Source organism: Danio rerio, chromosome 21 (assembly GCF_049306965.1).
Source record: "Danio rerio strain Tuebingen ecotype United States chromosome 21, GRCz12tu, whole genome shotgun sequence".
Classification (NCBI taxonomy): domain Eukaryota; kingdom Metazoa; phylum Chordata; class Actinopteri; order Cypriniformes; family Danionidae; genus Danio; species Danio rerio.
Window position 1 is genome coordinate 21,383,578 of NC_133196.1, and position 16,659 is coordinate 21,400,236.

Here is a 16,659-nt window from a genome sequence, read left to right on the forward strand (position 1 = left end):
TCAGTGGAGCAGCATTTCTGTCACATCTACTGTTGTGTTCGCTTGAGTCGTCACACTCCTGCTGCAAGAGAACAATGAAGAATGAGCACTGCTAACACTGCACTTCTTTTTTTTCCTCAGAGTAATTTGCCTCCTTATCAGTGGTTAACATAATTGACTTTGAGATGGAAGAGCTCATCATCAGTATGGAAGTGTTTATATGCTAACATCTCAATTAACTGACAAACATTCATCACTCTGTAAAAGATACTTTTAGATAAAGGGCTGTGCAGAATGTATGGAGAAAATAGAAAGAATAGGAAGAAAGGATTGAAATAAAGTAAGAAAAAGAAAAAGAGGGAGGAAATCAACAAATAGAGAGAAAGGAGGAAGGAAGGAAAGAGTACAGAAGAAATGATATAATGAATGAATAAATAAATAAGGAATAAATGAAAAAAATAAAGAAAACGAGAAAAGAGGAAAGAAGGTTGGAAAGGGGGAATGAAGGAAAATGCAAAAGACAAAAAGAAGGAAAGTAAAGAAGGGGGAAAGTCGAGATAAGGTTAAAAAGAAAGAAGGTATGAAGGGAATTAAAGAAAAGGGAAGGGATGTAAAGAGAGAAAGGAAGGAATGGATAAGAGAAAGGAAAGGAATAAAGAAAACGATAAAAGGGGAAGGAAGGTAGGAAAGAGGGAATGTAGAAAAAGACTAATGTAAATAAGTAATAAAGTAATGAAAGAAGGAAACTAGAGAAAGAAGGTAAAAAGAAAGTAGGACTGAAAAAGAAGGAATGAAAGAAGGAAGAAATGTAAAGGAAGAATGAAAGAAAAGTGACGAAGGAATGTATGGAAGAAAGAAAAGAGAAAAGAGGAAAAATTAAAGAAATAAAATAAGGAAGGAAGGAAGGAAGGAGGGAATAAGGAAATTAATGAAAAGAATAAAGTAAAGTAAAGAAGAAAGAAGGTAATAAAGGGTGGTAAGTAGAGAAAGAAGGAATGAAAGAAGGAAGGAAGGAAAGATTGAAGCAATGTAAGAAGCAATGAAAGAAAGAAAGAAAGAAAGAAAGAAAAAAAGAAAGAAAGAAAGAAAGAAAGAAAGAAACAGAAATAAAGAGAAAGGAAAATGAGGAATAAAGTAAAGAAAGAAAAGTAGGAAGGAAAGAAAGATGGAAAAAAGGAAAGTAAACAAGAAAGGAATTGAAAGAAAGAAGTAAAAAGTTAGAAAGGATTGATGAAAGAAAAAAAGAGGAAGAAATTAATGAAGGAAGGAATATAAACAAAGAAGGCAATAAAGAATGTATGAAGGAATGAAGGAAGGTAGGAATGAATGAATGAATGAATGGAGAAAGGAAGGAATGAATGAATGAAGGAAGGAAAGAAAGAAATTAGAGAAGGAAACAAAAAATAAAGAGAAATAAAAAGGAGGAAGAAAGTTAAGAAAAGAAGGAAGGAAAGTAGAGAAAGAAGGTAAAAACAAAAGAAGGAATGAAAGAAAGAAGGGATGAAATTATGAATGAAATAAGCAATGAAAGAAGGAAAGAAAAAAGTTAAAGTAATGAAAGTAAGAAGGAAAGAAGAATGGACCAAGGAAATTGAAAAAAGTAAAGAATGAATGAAAGTAAAAAAGAAAAGTAAAGAAAGAAGATAAAGAAGATAAAAAAGGAATGAAAGGAGGAAACTTAAAATAGAGAAAGAAACAAAGAAAGAAAATAATTAAATAAAAACAAATGAATGATTTATGATAAATTAAAAAGATTAGATGAATATTTCATTAAGACAGAAATGTACAAGTATACATAAATGAATACATCTGAAATTAGGATATATAAACAATTATAAAACAGTGAAAAATGAGAATACGATTTGACAAAAATTCTCTTTTTATTTCTACAGTAAATATTGAAATATGAAAGTTAACTTTAGTTGTTTGCATTCTTCAACCAGTGCAGATGGAACTGCATAAAAACTGTATAAATTATGCAATACATCAGAGCAAACTTGGCAGTCAATTCTTTATCGGGCGTGCACAAGAATGAACAATAAAACGGCAATTGCATGATTTATTGTTTCTCATGATTAATAATATGCTGCTTCTGTGCATGGAGCGAAAACCAAACTATTGGCTCAGAGCAGGTAATAAAGAAGAAGTTTTATTAAATTAATATTTTTGTTCAGAAAGGACGCGTTACATTGATCAAAAGTGACAGTACAGACATTTATAATGTAAGAAAACTCATATATAATCAGTGTTTTACTTTCTTTTTATTAAAGACTCTAAAATGGAATAAATGTTTTAACAAAAATATGAAGCAAATGTTTTCAGCATTAATGATAATAATAAGAAGTGTTTATTAGTACCAAATCAGCATATTAATATGATTTTTGAAGACATTTTTGAAGAAATATTTGTTGTCTTTTAGGTTTTTAAAGTGGTTGTACACATCGCAAACCGAATGATTCAGACTAATATCTAAAAAGATAAGATAGAACACATACAAAAAAGCCGGCAATGCTTGACCTGCCTTCAAGCTCTTCTTATTGGCCCACTGCGCTAGAACAGAACTCAAAGGGATTGGTTAATATCAGCTGTCAATTGCTCAGTTCCGATGACAGGGTGCCACAGCCGCGAAAATGTAAAGAGCTGGATCCGAGAGAATAAAAAAAGTCCTGACAGATTTAGTTTTAAAAAACTAAACGTTATTATACCTTCTTTAAACGTTATTTAATCCTTCATTTAATCATCACGATGCTGTCTGTCGTGCGACTGATACCACGTTCACCATCGCTAAAGAGCATGCATTTACTGAGACGAAACTAATATTGCAGCTTATGAAAAGAACGTTATTGCTATTAAGATGACATATGCAAATAATAAGTTATAATGTCATCTGTGCAATATCAGACAGCACCCGTGAGAACATCACAGTGATTATTGTTAACTCAGTTCATCTGATTCACGTCAAGCAGTGCATGCACGGCCGGTGAGCGCATGCAGATTTTTGTTTATTTGTTAGTTTGCCCATTTTTCCTTGATAAGCCCATTTCAGTTAGATAATTCCAGCTTTCAGATCCACCAAAATGGCAGGTGACCGTCAAATCAAGCAGATCTGTGCTGTCAGAAAAAAAGGTGGACATTCATCTTTCTGAAAAAAAAAAACTTATATTAAAAAATCTTTTAATTATTTATTAATTATTTAATAAAAAAAAAAGATTGAAACTGAGTTCCATATTAAAACTAAATTGTTCTTTTCTTTTTACTTGTTTAACTACATTATTACATTTATTTTTTATAGGAAGCTTTTTGGTTTTGAGTATGAAGAAGGATTTGTTTTATTTGCTGCTAGGCAGAAACTCCAGAAGTATGATGTTAGTTTTAAAAATGGCGGTCGCTTTGTTTTCATTCTCCTGGCTTGTATATGCGCTAGTGACGTTTCTCTGTAAATCAGTAGCATTCAGCTGCATGTTTAGCTCCACCTTTTGGTATCATTTTGTCGTGCTACGTATCTTTTGAAAAGGGTACCCAAAAAGTGGTGCGGTACGATTCTCTTTTTTGGTACCTTTTGACAGTGGAAACAGCCATGAAAGCATTCCGTACCACTCAGTGAAAACAGGCCAAAATACTTCCTCTAAAACCTGCCAGCAAGCTATTCGCCCTCTGTGTTTGAAAGTGCTGCGCCAGTTCTGTTTCTAGTAAGTCTTGCACATAAGAAGACTGCGTCAAACTTTTTTTCCAGTGAAAGAGAATAGGTAAACAACCTGCAGCTTCAGACTCACCGCTGGACTTGCTTTGAGAGAAACTGGGGGATGTTTACGAGCTACATCAGTCATGTCATTACCTCTCCAGAGCAGAGAGGGGTAAAAGACTACCAAATCAATGGCACTCTTTCAGAGAGCCAAATCAGATAAGCATCGACTAACTGATCAGGCATTCAGCTTCTGCCTTGGCTGAGAGCATCAGGGCTGATCAGCTATTCTTCAGTCGAGAGACCAGGAGAGCCGATACTCCTGTAAATAATCTCATCCACTGTCTGCCGTCTTTGTTCGAGCCCGGAGGGTTTCTAAAGGGCCTTCCCGTTCATCAAACTTGCGTGTCCTACTTCCACGCAAAGTTGTATCATCCAAAGCTCTGCTTGATTGATGCTTTGTGGCTCTTTTATGCTTGGCTTTCAAAGCTTCACATATGTTTGTATATACCAACTGTCTGGGGCTGAGTAAAGTATGTTTTAAAAGCGATTTAATCGATTTTTAATTAAATTAACGCATATCGATTCAGGAACCCCCAGAATTGATTCTTAATGTGCTTTAGGTTGTTCAGTTGACGTCAGAATTATTAGGCCCCTGTATATTTTTTCCTAATTACTGTTTAACGGAAAGATTTTCTTAAACACATTTTTAAACGTAATAGTTTTAATAACTAATTACTAATAACTGATTTATTTTATCTTTGACACAATGGCAGTACATAATACAGGGTTCCCACACTTTTTAAAGTACATGAAAGTGCTTGATGTTCGCACATATTAATTCAAAGCCTGCAAAGTATTTAAAAACAAACACAGGTCCTTGACAGTGCTTGAATTTAAAGTCGGTGTTATTTCAACAATTGCACTGTGCCACTTTCAAAAACTATTTAAGACAAATCTAAGAAAATCTTAACTTAAAAATCTTAAATTTGAATCTTATACATGAACTATGACAAATATTGCATTTTATCAATACTTCAGAAACTGCATTTGAATATTGCCAGGATTGAAGTCAATTAATTGTAATAAAGTTCTTTGAACTTCACTTTAACCTGTTGTTAAAAAAGGTCAACATTTAAAAAAAAAAATGACTTTAAAAAATCATCATGACATTTTAATGTAAAAATTAAGTATAAGTAAAGGAAGGACTTTCTTGATGCTACTGTATATATGCTGGGACAGTGAATTACAAATGTGCTTGATTTAAAATATTAGTGACCTAAAAAGTCCTTGAATTTAGTGTCCATGAAAGAATGGGAACCCTCATAATAATTTACTAGATATGTTTTCAAGATATTAGTATTCAGCTTAAAATAACATTTAAAGGCTTAACTAGGTTAATTTGGTTAAAGTCAGGGTAATTAGGCTGTAGACAATCAAAGAAAAGATATTGCCCAAGGGAGCTAATAATATTGACCTTAAAATGTTTGTTTTTTTAAATTGCTTTTATTCTAGCCAAAATAAAGCAAATACGGCTTTCTCCAAAAGAAAAAATATTAAAGGAAATACAGTGCAAAAATTACTGAAGTCATTTTGACTTCAACTGTGAGTATTAACTGTACTTCTCTCATCCTGAGGATGTTGCAATCTTTGGAGTTACTCTTCCACTGCTTAAAAAAGCAAATCAAACAAAATGAAATATGTGATAGTATTTTTAAAAATAAGTCCACAAAACCACTGTGGTTTGCCATACTAATTAAAAATAATTATATAGTCCTTATTGGTAATGTATTTGATTGATGTAGCCTTACTAGACCATTTCGAGGGATGCAAACAAAAACAACAGTCCCAACGTATTTCCTGTTATACATTATTAATTTTTAAAGCTTCTGAGAACCCAAAAATGTCCACATATTGGTTAATGATGTTATGATAGCTGTATTAGCATGAAGTTATGATTAAATTGCCTCATCACAGTTATGAAATAGTTTGATAACAAGCAGGAAATGTTCATGGGCCAATGACATGACCACATTGAAATGGTCTACAGTAGATAGTTTTCAGTTACCAGCATTTGTTTAAATATGTATTTAATGTCTGCAAATGTAATCATATCTATATTGAATTGATTCTGTATTGAATCATATTAAATTGTAATTAAAATTGGCACGGTTTAATTAAGAATTGATTTAAATGACCAACTTGCTCTCAATACGGAGCCCTGCAGCACTCCTGAATGATAAATAAATGGAGGCTTGACCTGCCATTACATAAATGGCATTATTCAATCACCAGCGTCCATCTGTTTCAGTACGACCCTTAAGAAACGCATCCGATGGTTAACTGGTGTTGTGACCCAGATCGCTGCCAAACTTCAGCGGCCAGACTTAAATGACATTAATGGACTAGATAATTAGTCAGGCTTGAGGTTCAAAGACAAGTGGCTATTGTAGCTTGTGTGTGTGTGTTTACAGACCATGTGCGAATCAGTAAACAGATGGTGCAGAAGCATTGTGTTAATAAGAAGAGCAAGAAGCATGAAGAATAAAGCTGTCTAAAGTAAACACAGTTACTGTGAAAATCAGCTGACGGTGAGAGCTGCTTATTAGCCGAAGAGCTAGATTGAAATTGGGGGTTTTAATCGAACGGGCAGGGAGAGGTTTTTTGATGTACTGTATTAAATGGTTGAAATGATTGTAGTATAATAAAAAAAAACTCCAATTTAAAATAATGGTCCATTAGTTAATGTTAATTCATGTATTTACTAACATGGACAAACTATTAGTAATACATTTATTCCAAGATTTATTTATCTTTGTTAACGTTAGTTAATGTTATTTAGATTTAATTAGGTTAGTTCATGTTTAGTTTGTGCATTAACAAATTTGGATTTTAATAAAGCATTAGTTAATGTAGAACTATGATTAAGAAATGCGTTAGAAGATTATTCATACTTCGTTAATGTTAGTAAATACATTAACTAAAGGACCATTATTGTAAAGTGTTATCACATATATGTAAACATTAAGGGTTTAGATGTCTCGAGTTATCTTACACTTTACATTCAGAAATCTTTATATTTAAAAATTTTGATTTTTATATCAATTTTTGCATTTTAGGGAGTCATATTAAACTTGATGTTTTATCATTTCCAGTAGGGATATTTTATATTGGCTATCAGTGCTTTCCACACATAGACTTTACTTGGGTGGGCCGCCCAGGTATATTAATGGTTGCCCAAGTATATTTGATGACAGTTTTTTTAAACCAACATTTTAATCCTTTACACTTTTTTTAATATACGTCAACAAACATATGCGTTCGATTAACCGGTGGAAAATCTCCTCTCGCCCTACACATTCTGTACTGCTCATTGTGTATACACTTCCTCATACAGTCTCACGTGCTCTGCAGAGACACACAGAGATGGGCCTTTTTGAGGTTTAAAAATGCGTCTGGCAACTCCGGCTGGTATTTCTAAATCTCCTAAAATGTCAGGGAGTCGACTTTTGCTTTCGCTTTCTAAAGTTGTTGCATTTTTTTCATTACTATTTTATTAAAGACTACTTTCCGCTTGGCTTCACAGCTAACAGCACACATAGCCGCGAGACAGAGAAAAAGTAAATAATAGATTCTCTAACCTAAACGATTTAAAAAAATACTCGGAGAGAATGAAATGACATCTAAACTGTCTACCAAATATATGTACACTATATAGATGATCAATCAACTCATTTGCCCTATTTAAATAATTAACACTTTTTTATTATAATTATTAATGAATTATTAACAAATATTATCCATTTTATAGATATTGGCTGTTTTTATAAATTTTTTCTATAATTTATTTCTCATTTGGTGTTTGTTAATAGTTTGATGTTAATATAATACAAATGTTATACACATCTAAAATGCTATTGCAGTACTTTTCTAAATGTCATGCCAATGAAGCAACCTGAACTTGAGAGAGAGGAAGAGTGAGATTGCAGAGAGTAGCGTAAATAACTTTTTTTTTTCAAGAGCCTTTTTTAGAAACTTTAACCCATTGAAAAAAAGCGGTGTATAACAGTATCATAATAAACAAAAGTATTATTAAAAATCACATTTTATCACCATGGAAAAGGATGTGTTTCAATCCAGCTACCACCGCCAGTATATTTTAAACCTCTGTGAAGCACTGTACTATAGTGTTGTAATATTTTTAAACCAAATTGGAATAAACAACATTTTATGTAGATTTTTTTGCTGAAATTAGGAACAGAAACCAAAACCAAAACAGCAGATATAAAGGTCATGTGAACCTCAAGATGTAGTAAAAAAAATGCACATAGTATGTATCTGACCCAAACTAATAATCAAAACACATCTTAAAGGGATAGTTCACCCAAAAATGAAATTGATCTCATCCCTTTCTTTTCCTCATGTGGTTTTAAACCTTTGAGATTACTTTTTTTTTTAAATATTCAAGAAAAGAAAGAAACTCATTTGTTTTGAACAAGGGTGAGTAAATGAAGCCAGAATTTCAGATTTTGGGCGAACTATCCCTTTTTTAATTCTTCACTTTTGCCAATTGGTGAAGTTTTTTCTAGCCGCTGTTGCCGCTGGCTTGCATGGTTCGGGATCTGTAGAGCTGCGTATCGATGGATTTGCTCTTCAGTGTTTGGACTCTCAGTATTGATTATTAAACCACTCTGAACTGAGCTGAACTGAACTTAAACTCTGAAAACCGAACTACACTGTTTTAATTTACTATGATCTTCTATGTGAAGCTACTTTGACACAATCTATCAATTGTAAAAGCGCTATACAAATAAAGGTAAATTGAACTGAATTGAATTACCAGATGTAAGCAAAGAATGTAGCCTTTAAGCGTTCATTGATCAGTGTTAATTAATGAGCTTCCTCAAAATACAAAGCTATAATCTAAACATTTATTTAATAAATTCATCAGATTTGGTTGTGTTAGGGTTTTGTCATATTTACACCACAAATTAGCCACAGAAATGCTTTTAAAGTTCTATTCATTAGTCTTTTAACACAGATTGTTTAATGCAGCTCAGAGGTGCCATGAATGCATTTACACAGTAATTACAACTGATTAAAACTATGCCCCAAGTTGGGTCAAAGGAGGTTAGGCTTGCATTGTTTAGGCAGCATTATTTTGATCAGTCACTTTAAATTAATTAGCAGCTTTAAATTAAGCATATGCAAAAAAACACCTCTTGATATAAAGGGTTCACATTATATGCAATTCACATTCTCAATAAAGCGTATTTTTGCTGAGAGTTTGAAAGTCACAAGTTTCAGACAGAATAATGAACTGCAATCATGCCATACTCTAAACCGCACACAGTAGCTCCCTTTTTTTTTTCTCTCTCACTGTGCGGTGTTGATAGTCTTTGAAGGAGCGTAGACGTTTCCCAGGGGCTCGTCTGATTAATTCATATTTGTGTTCATTTCAAAAGAGGCCTGGTTTGCTTACAGCGCCGTCTCACTCTGTGTTCTGCGTTCAGATGTGCACTTTCAGACTGCTTACTTCCTTCTCCATCTCTTTTGTTTGTTTGTTTGTAGATGAATGCTGTTGACACACTGGGTCAGACGGCTTTGCACCGGGCGGCTCTGGCTGGACACTTACAGACATGCAGATTGCTGTTGAGTTATGGAGCCGATCCTGCCATCGTCTCTCTGCAGGGCTTCACAGCCGCCCAGATGGGCAATGAAGCTGTACAGCAGATCTTAAACGGTAGGGATTGAATCTGGGGTTTGGGTTTGTTTATATGGGCTTAGATGTTATACGTGAACAGTTATGGAAATGCACAGTAATGTATGCTCATGTCTGTTAGAAAACATTCCAGTAAGGAACTCAGATGTGGATTATAGACTCTTAGAGGCAGCAAAAGCTGGAGACTTGGACACTGTGAAGGTGAGAGATGCTTTTATTTGGGTTTAATATTAAGATGGTTCATTTGTTGTCCAGCAGTTAAGGATTAAATAGGGGTTTGGAGGTGAGAAAGTAATTCTCTAGAAAGAGAAATTGTCCTTATTTTTTCTTTTCTTTTTTGCAATAATAACATTATATAAAATTAAATAAATAATATTAATATATCGATGACTTAAATAAATAGATAACTTGTTTAAAGTAGATGTCTTTTTGTAGCGCTATGTTAATAAAAACTGTTGTAATGGTTATTACAAATATCCACCAGGTTACATGGGGAATAAAATATATCTGCAGTTATGGATATTGAACTTCTATTTAGGCTTTTGTCTGAACAAAAAAAAAAAAAAAAAAAAAAAACACCCAAAACTGAATGGGTTTAGATTCTTTATGCCAATGTAACTTTTCAGGGATGCAGCTTTAATGTGTTTTGTTTCTAATGCATGACCTTGAACAGGGCAGATGTAAGATAACCTTCGACTGTTTTGTGTGTATGTGTGTGTGCTCAAAAGAATCGCTGAGCCAGCATACACTCAAAGGTATCCTTTTACATACACTTCAATCTATGTTTGGAGGTGTTTTTGCCATACAGCTGATCTTTGAACCTTTTCTTTGACAAATAATATTTTACAAAAATATTTAGCTGCAGTTATTTTTAGGATTGATACAAATAATTTTTAGGCACCCAGTTAGCATATTATAATTATTTCTGAAAAATTTTGTTACGTTTAGACTGCGAGTCCATCGGAGCGTTGTTTTTTTTTTCTTTTCCTTGAGCTGAATGTTTGGATTCTGTTTTTTTCAATGGTAGCGCCACGTTTTTTGAGTGCTTGCAGTGTAGCGTGGCACTGATCGGGCATTTTACAGTCAGCGATGAGTGTTTGCTGTTATTTTCAGCCATTGCATGTTGAAAATGCAGCGTTTATCAGTGTCCCTTTTGAGTTAGCCATCAAATCATAGTGGAGGAGGGGCGGGACTATACCGCACAACTGTCTCCACCACCACAACAACTGTAAGGGCAAGAAACGTTAACAGTTTTTTTTTTTTTTCCCCCAGTTTTTTTATTTATTTATTTTTTTTTTTTACCAGCGTTTGCATTTAGGCAGTGCAAAAACCGTCTGGTGGATACACAGCTTTAAGGCTGAAAATACTGAAAATGCAGCTTTACCTTCTCGGGAATAAATGATAAAAATAATAAATAATATATTTAATTCTACATTAATGTAATAATATACAAAAATATTAGTGTTGGGCAAACATAAATCACGTTTAAATGCTTTAAAAATTGTGTTACTATGTTTATGTGATACATACATGCATAACAACAAAACTCTACAAAACTTTTATGTTACATAGATATTTAAATTTATATATAATTTGTATCCTATGCATATATATACATCTTATGTGTAAATATAAATTCACATAGATTTTCTCAAATATAACTGAAAGCTTAAAAGGGCTATTCATTTTGACCTTAATGTTTTTTAAAAGATTAAAAACTGTTTTTATTCTATTCCAAATTATTATTAATTTATTATTATTCCTCATTGTTAAGCATTACCTCTACATTAACAGACATTAATAACCAGTTTATAAATACTAATGCGCTATTCATGACTAGTTTTGTATGTTTTGTTCTGTTCTTGACTTTTTTTATGTGCCTGCCAATTGTGTTTTCAATGATTTATTTATTTTTTTTGTGAACAATTGTTTTGTGAACAATTGTAATAAAAAATGTCATTCTTAATATTGCAAACTATTACATATCAATCAAGTGTTTTTGTGTCATTGTTCTGAATGTAAATACAAATCTTTTTTTTTTTTTTTTTAACAAAGCCAAGTTCAGTCATTTAAGCTGACTCTTAAGTCAGAGGTGCCCAAACTCGGTCCTGGAGGGTTGCTGTCCTGCAGATTTTGGCTTCAACTTGCCTCAACACACCTGCATGGCTGTTTTAAGAAAGCCTAGTAAGAGCTTGATTAGCTAGCCCAGGTGTGTCTGATTGGGGTTGGAACTAAATTTTGCAGGACACCAGCCCTCCAGGACAGAGTTTGGGCACCCCTGCTCTAAGCCTTCCAATCTAAAAGTTTCTAACCTCAAACTTTTGATTGGTAATGTAAGCCTGAAGATGGTGATTTAGAAACAGACGATAAAAATGTCTGTACGGATGGATGCCTTTGATGCCATCTGATTCTTATTATCTGAAAGCCTCATTATGCGTAAAGTAATTAGATCAGAGCACCAATTACACTTTTGTCAGGCAATTAATCAGAATCTCTATTGACGCATACCCTAACGCTGGCCTGCTACCCTATAAAAGCAGATCAAATGAAATTATTTCTGCTATGTATTTATATCCGAGGGAAAGTTTTGCATTTGCAATATGAAAATTTGCATAACGTTTAATTGCATTTTCTCTTTTTTCATCTTCTGCAGCAACTTTGCTCCCCTCAGAATGTGAACTGTCGTGATCTGGAGGGTCGTCACTCCACGCCGCTCCACTTTGCTGCCGGTTATAATCGTGTGGCCGTGGTTGAATATCTTTTACACCATGGTGCCGACGTCCACGCCAAAGACAAAGGGTGAGACTTCCTGCTGTTCAGTTTAGAGTACACCCAATTACAAGTGATAATTCATGCAAAAATGAAAATCCTGGCATCATTTACTCATTACTCACTTGCTACAAACCTGTTTGAGTCTCTTTCCTCTGTTGAACACAGAAGAAGATATTTAGAAAAATGTTAAAAACCTGTACCCATTGACTTCTATTGTATCTCTGTTTAATGGTTAATGGAAGTTAATGTTTACAGATTTCCAACATTTCAAAATAAATAGTTTTGTGTTCAACATGAAAAGAAAACTCATAAAGTTTTGAAGGCAACACGGTGGCTCAGTGGTTAGCACTGTTGCCTCACAGCAAGAAGGTTGCTGATTCAAGTCCTGGCTGGGCCAGTTGGCATTTCTTAGTGGAGTTTGCTTGTTCTCCCTGTGTTGGCCTCCTACTCCGGTTTCCTCCACAGTCCAAAGACATGCGCTATATGTGGATTGAATAAATTAAATTGGCCGTAGTGTATGTGTGCGGATGAGTGTGTATGGATGGTTCCCAGTACTGGGTTGCAGCTGGAAGGGCATCCGCTTGTGTAAAACATATGCTGGATAAGTTGTTGGTTCATTCTACTGTGGCGACCCCTGATGAATAAAGGGACTAAGCTGAAGGAAACTGATTGAATGAATAAAGGTTTGAAACCACTTGAGGGATGAGTAAATTTATTTTATTTTTTTGGGGAACTATCCCTTTAAATCCAGAGTCTTATGTTTGCCTTTACACAAAGGTTAGTGGCTGCATAATATATTGAAATGAAATCAATATCATTATGGTTTAGTCTAATTGTCAGACCAAGCTGGATGAGATAAATTGCTTATTTACTGTTTATGCTTTGTAAATCCCTTATATATGACATTTAAATCACTCACTTATTTACCTTTTTGATATTTGGTGTTTTTTTAATCAGGAAGTAATGATTTTGTTCTTTTTGAAATGGTGCATTGTTCACAAATGTTTTATGAGATGTTCCAAATTTGATTTGGATGAAAACATAGTAATTGAGACTTAGCGTAGACAACAAATTATAATATTTGTGTCAATATTGCCATATAAACAGTTCTTGAAATAATTTTTGGATGATTGGTATCTAAGAGTGTTTGGGTGTTTCCCAGTACTGGGTTGCAGTTGGAAGATATGCTGGATAAGTTGGTGGTTCACTCTGCTGTGGCGACCCCTGATTAATAAAGGGACTAAGCCAAAAAAAAAAAATGAATGAATGAATGAATGAAATCTTAAGAGTGTATGAGTGTTCACCAGTACTGGGTTGCAGCTGGAAGATATGCTGGTTAAGTTGGTGGTTCATTCCGCCATTGCGAGCCCTAATGAATAAAGGGACTAAGCCGAAGGAAAATAAATGAATGATTGGAATCTATTACATACTCTACCTTTCTATCTGACATTATCAAGATGAAATTCTCATGCGACAGTTGAAGTTCCTTTTAAATTTACTCACCAGACTATAGAAAATAAATTGTGATCATATGATAAGTGTTGAAGGTGTCTGAATAATTTTGGGGTTTGACTTTAATTTGTCAGCATTAGTTTTCAGCACTTGAAGGTAAACTATAATCTCTGTTTACCTCTTGATTTCCCTGTGTTCTGCCAGAGGTTTGGTGCCGCTGCATAACGCCTGCTCGTATGGTCATTATGAAGTGGCTGAGCTGCTAGTCAGACATGGAGCATCGGTCAACGTGGCTGACCTATGGAAGTTCACCCCGCTGCACGAGGCTGCGGCCAAGGGCAAATACGAGATCTGCAAACTGCTTCTGAAGGTACTGACCTCTTCCCGTCACTCCATATACTTGTTCATTCAAGTGATACCTCTTTTCTCCAGACGCCTGACAGCCTGGAGTTGTTAATGGTTTTTTATCACTCTGTAAAAGTTAGTAAATGCAGTCAGAAACGCTGCAGGGCCCCCAGGTTTATTGGCTTTGAGCAGACGTCTGTTGTTTTAATGTCGTCTTCTTTCATCGCACCTCAGGTTACTGTCACTGAGAGCTTTGGCTTCAGAGCTGGAAGGATTGTGCATATTAGCCTTCAAACAAACATGTCACTTTGTTTCCCGAAGTGGAACTGCTGAGGTTGTCTTCGGTTAAAACGGCAGAAAAGACATTTGCATTTCACATGCGCTGAATGTAAATCTGCAGGAACAATTGTTGCGTGATTTTGAAGCTATGACCGTGTTGACACTGATCTCCTGATTTTGTTTGATTCTACTGAACAGAGTCTAAGGGTGCTTTCACATATGTAGTTAGCTTCATTTGGTCCAGACCAAGGGAAATAAATGATACAATGTTGCATTTTCAGCCGTCTTTGGGTCGTTTTCACACCACACTTCTGGCTTTGGTCCGAACCAGTTGAAATGAACCAAAATCCAGTCATCTGACAAAATCAACATCTCTCATTGGCCAGATGTTGTTGAACATATTTCCTAAACTGCTTATTGATTAGTTAGAAATCACCTGCGGGAAAATGTCAATGAACTCCCCCAAGTAAACAAAACCGGCAGACACAAAATGTCGTTTTTACTTTGGAGGGACGACTGCGCTGACTGATTGTATGCCTGCTGTAGACAAACTATACATTTTGAGAATGAAGCACGGCTGCGGCTGGAAAACAGTGTTTTAATGCATCGCTCATCACTTCAGGAGGAGGCGTGAATTAATTTAGCTAAACTGCAACATGGTCATCTTGCGCAAATATTTACAACGATCCATCAGGTAATGTTTTCCCCTCTCTCTCTCTGTTGGTAAAGCGCTGTCAACAAATATTTTTCTTCCATATCCCATAATGCACAGCGCATCGGCCTACGGCAGCTGGATTAGTCCAAAAGTCGCAGTACTTTTTGCGGTTGGACCTGTTTTAGTACGGATAATAATCACCAGAAACGAACCGATTCAGGGTTCGTCTGAAAGCATACCGAGACCACCTCTTCAAGCAGGTCTCGGTAAGCTTATTTGGTCTGCTTTTAGTGCGCACTCGAGTACGATTGCTGCATTCTCACCTGCCCAAACGAACCGCACCAAAAGGGAAAACGAACTCTAGTGCGATTCAGTCGAAGTAAATAAGGCAGGTGTGAAAGCACCCTTAGTTTAAATTTGATTTAGATTCAGATTTATTGATCTATTGCAGTAAACTGCACTAAAATATTATGAGACACTATGAATTTAATTCATTGGGGTTTGCATAAAGATGAAATTGAGTCGATTTGAGTTTTCTAAAACTATAATCAACAAATCAATAGAAAAATGTGTAAGTATGTACATATATGTTAGCCCATCTGTACATTTTCTATTCTTTTAAAAATATTTCCCAAGTGATGCTTAACGAAAAGAAGATTTTAGACTTTGTTTCTAATTACTAATTTGTTTTGCCATGATGACAGTACATTATATTTTAATAAATAATGGCACTGCTACTTGTGTGATATTGCATTTATACAACAGTTCGATGACATAATCGTGTATAGAAAAAAGAAAATCAAACACAGAGAGTCTCAAAATCCTTTTTTTATGAGGAACTACTTTCTTCCTCATCATTTCATTCACATCTACAGCTGACATCAGAACAGCAGAAACCATTGCTTTGTCACCAACGTCACTTCAGAGCTCGTATTTGAACGGTTCTCTACCGCAATGTCTAAAGTGAAGACAAAACCGGTGATTTTGCTCACATTTTAAGATTATAAGGCTGAACCGCATGAAATGTCATCAGTCTACAGGGATTTTACTAGTATTTTTTCTGATGCAATCGGGAGATCACAATAATTAACCTCTACCAGATTACTGTTTGTTTGCAAAAAGAAAAAAACATTAAACACACGCGGGCATTTCTTCTTTTTTCTTTTTACTCGACTAGTCTGCAGTAACAAAAACAGGAGACTCATTAGAAACAAACAGATGGCCAACCAAAAAGTAACTCAGGGTTATACAAAGAGTGGACAACATAAAATGCATACATTCTTAATATGTGAGTCCCATCTCACACTCAATACACTACAATTAAATGGTATAAATACAGCACTGCAACTTATAAAAGAGAGAGAGATTGACTTAGAATGTCATTTATCTGTTCAATAATGATTTGATCAGCTGTAGTTAGAAATTACAAGTTTTTCTCTTCTAAGGGCTTATTGTGCTGTCTATGTTGCCAACTTGTAGATGAACAAAGTCAACCGTCTTTGGTCTGCTCAATGAAAGGCTAATGGCCGCGGACGCGCTGTCTCTCAGAAATTATAAATATTTAAGATTAGGCACTATCCTTATAAATTAACTGCACAGTTACAATCTAAACACTTATAGTGTCAAAATATATATTCTCTAAAAAGCCTTAAAAGTACATTATGTTGTCCAACAGCTGCAATATTTGTCAAACTGCAGAGTGTCCTTTGCTTGTCACTGTATGTGGGCAAAGTAATACACACGGGTTGAAGGATGAAGAGGCTGGATGAGTGC

General features: G+C 34.8%; 1 protein-coding gene across 6 annotated transcripts in view; it reads left to right on the forward strand.

Annotated features, from left to right (window-relative positions):
* Window positions 1–16,659, forward strand: part of tnksa (tankyrase, TRF1-interacting ankyrin-related ADP-ribose polymerase a) — a 174,401-nt gene that overhangs the window by 113,524 nt on the left and 44,218 nt on the right. For all 6 annotated transcript variants that reach the window (XR_012396727.1, XR_012396728.1, XR_012396729.1 and 3 more), the window contains 4 exons: window positions 9,233–9,404; window positions 9,505–9,584; window positions 12,037–12,182; window positions 13,812–13,977. Coding sequence is in view for 3 of the 6 variants with exons in the window: in XM_068218960.2 (XP_068075061.2) it covers window positions 9,233–9,404; window positions 9,505–9,584; window positions 12,037–12,182; window positions 13,812–13,977 (564 nt within the window). In the remaining 3 variants the exon portion in view is untranslated. The remainder of the gene's footprint in view (window positions 1–9,232; window positions 9,405–9,504; window positions 9,585–12,036; window positions 12,183–13,811; window positions 13,978–16,659) is intronic.